Source organism: Vicia villosa, linkage group LG5, assembly GCF_029867415.1.
Source record: "Vicia villosa cultivar HV-30 ecotype Madison, WI linkage group LG5, Vvil1.0, whole genome shotgun sequence".
Lineage (NCBI taxonomy): Eukaryota > Viridiplantae > Streptophyta > Magnoliopsida > Fabales > Fabaceae > Vicia > Vicia villosa.
This window is the reverse complement of record NC_081184.1, coordinates 132,762,099-132,765,053: the sequence shown is the minus strand read 5'-3', so window position 1 is coordinate 132,765,053 and position 2,955 is coordinate 132,762,099. Positions and strand designations below refer to the sequence as shown.

At 35.4% G+C, this 2,955-nt stretch overlaps 1 protein-coding gene across 1 annotated transcript; it reads right to left on the bottom strand.

The window, feature by feature from the left end:
* Nucleotides 1–553: 553 nt before the first annotated feature.
* Nucleotides 554–2,080, bottom strand: LOC131605479 (uncharacterized). The gene is made up of 4 exons (XM_058877828.1): nt 1,774–2,080; nt 1,439–1,560; nt 1,080–1,351; nt 554–686 (listed from the first exon to the last, which is right to left on the bottom strand). The coding sequence occupies exons 1-4, from the start codon at nt 2,078–2,080 to the stop codon at nt 554–556; spliced, it is 834 nt and encodes a 277-aa protein (XP_058733811.1).
* Between the last annotated feature and the right edge of the window lie 875 nt (nt 2,081–2,955).

Here is a 2,955-nt window from a genome sequence, read left to right as displayed (position 1 = left end):
AAACCAGTCAAAATAACATAGTCTTCAAAACAACTTTTATTACGCAGTGGAAAATATTCATATTTCAATTAAAAACCAACATAACAACTTAATTCAACAATTTCCATCCAATATTCAAGAAGGCTCCAACAATCATTTAAAATCTAACAAAGAAACAAACAAGCGTTCATCAACACACCTCCTAAACCCATAAAAGAAGATCACAATACACAACAAATGGTTCTAATGGATCCGGTAAAATTAAAATAGGAGCGATCGTCAACCTTCTCTTAAGCTCTTGAAAATTAGCTCCACATTGCGAAGTCCAAATAAAAGCTTAACCTTTCCTAGTCAACTGTGCCAACGGTAAGGCTAACTTAGAAAATCCTTCAATGAAATTCCGATAATAACCAACCAAACCAAGAAAACTTCTAATCTCATAAACGGATTTTGGAGTCTCCCGTTGAGATACAACCTCAATCTTCAACAGATCAATAGAAATACCTCCACTCGAAATCACATGCCCAAGGAAACTCACTTCTTTCAACCAAAACTCACACTTAAAAAACTTAGCTTACAATTGTTTCTCTTTCAACATAGATAACACAATTCTCAAATGGTCAGTATGATCCTCCTCACTCTTGGAATATATCAAAATGTCATCAATAAACACAACTACAATCTTATCCAAATACTCATAAAAAATCCTGTTCATATATTCCATAAACACACCAGGTGCATTGGTCACACCGAACGAAATTACAAAATACTCATAATGTCCATACCTTGTTCTAAAAGCGGTCTTCTGAATATCCTCTGTCTTCAGACAAATATGATGATACCCAGACCTCAAGTCTATCTTAGTAAACACACTTGCACATACTAACCGATCCTTCAAATTATTACTTCTCGGAAGTGGATACTTGTTCTTAATAGTCATTTTGTTCAGTTGTCTGTAATCAACACAAAACCTCATGGAACCTCCCTTCTTCTTAACCAACAAAACAGGTGCACCCCACGGTGGCACACTCGAACAAATAAACTTCTTCTCAAGCAAATGTTTAAGTTGACTTTTCAACTCTTTCAACTCAGAAGCTGACATCTGATATGGAGCCATCGATACAACACTAGTTCCAAGAACTAAATCAATCGTGAACTCCACCTCACGTTTTAGCAGTAAATCACTTACATCTTCAGGAAATACCTCCGCAAAATCATAAACTACTGGCAATGCACCAATTATTCTTTTCTCACGGACCTCCAAAGCTGCCAACAACATAAACAACACAACACCATCTTGCACAGACTCATCCACTTGCTTGGCAGACAAAAATAAATCTTCCTTAACACCAGTTTCAGGAAGGATAACCGTCTTATCAAAAAAGTTGATATAAATATGATTATACTCCAACTAGTTCATACCTAGAACCACATCAAATTAATCTAACGAAAGACATACTAAATCAATTCCAAAATATCTACCAAAGATACTCAACGGACAATTCAAACATACAAAAGAAGTAAACACAGAACCCATAGCAGGAGTATCAATAACCATACTTCCATGCATATCAGACAACACTATGTTCAATCTCATAGCACAATCCAAAGAAATGAAAGAATGTGTTGCACCAGTATCAATAATAGCAATCAAAGGTGTACCATTAATAAAGCGCGTACCTCGAATTAGTCTATCCTCAACAGTAGTCTCAGAACCAGACAATGCAAACACTTTCCCTTTAGCTTGCTTCTTCTTTGGGTTTTCACACTTGGTACTAATGTGCCCTTGCTCACCACAGTTGTAATAAGTCACATCCGCACCAACCTTACAATCAACAACTTTGTGACCTGGCTTGCCACACTTAAAACACTTTCCAAAATCCTTGGTGCACTCAGAAGCACGATGCCCTTCAACACCACACTTAAAGCACTTAATCGGAGTACTAAGCCCTCCCCCACTTGGCTTCCCACCATAACCAGCTTTCTGCTTCCTCTTATCATCATATGGCTTTCCACGAAATTGTCCTTTCCCTTTCCCATCATTCAAAGACTTATAGTAGGAAGCACTCTCCCTACTATCCGCATTATAAATTTGACTCATGTTAACCAACTCCGCAAAACGAGTAATCTGTTGGTAACCAATAGCCTTCTTGATATCATGTCTCAAATCATTCTCAAACATCAAACACTTAGATCTCTCCGCATTCATAGTATTGTAGTGAGTATAATACTCAATCAACTCTTGAAATTTTGCAGCATATTCCATACCGTTCCATTTCCTCACTTCAACTCCGAAAATTCCACTTCTTTCTTTCCACACACATATTTTGGAAAATAGTTTTCGAAAAATGCATCACGGAAAAGAGTCCAAGTAACTTTCATACCTTCGTCAACAAATCTTTGCACAGTATTACTCCACCCATCCTCAGCTTCCTTATCCAGCATGTGAGTACCAAAATGCACTTTTTGTACATCGTGATCGCAACCTTCGATCCACAATGTTGCTTCGACGCAGTGTAACGGAAGCTCGACTCTATCATAGTTTCCGTAATTATCGCCATTTCTGATTCCATAATGGAACATATTTATTTTCATTTTTGATAAATTTAGACCGTTAAAAATATCAAATGGTGAATTTGGTGTACTTTATCGTAGAGTTTTTTAGTTGAATTATCACTCTCTAGACATCACTCATTTAAATATATTAATAATATGCTATTTAGATATTATCATTTTTTTTGTGTTTTCTCAAACTTTGTTAAACTTTGTACCTTTGTAAGACTTTCACTTTTGGCAAGGTAGGAGATTGGCCTAAGGATTTTTAAAAATAATTTCTTATAAAATAATTTTTAAAATATAAAATTAAAATGAAATCATTTTAAGATGTTTTTTCAATTTAGAAAATTAAAATATGAATTTAATTACTTTATAATTTGATGAACGGTTAGAAGATGATGACTAGACAAAGTAAACAAA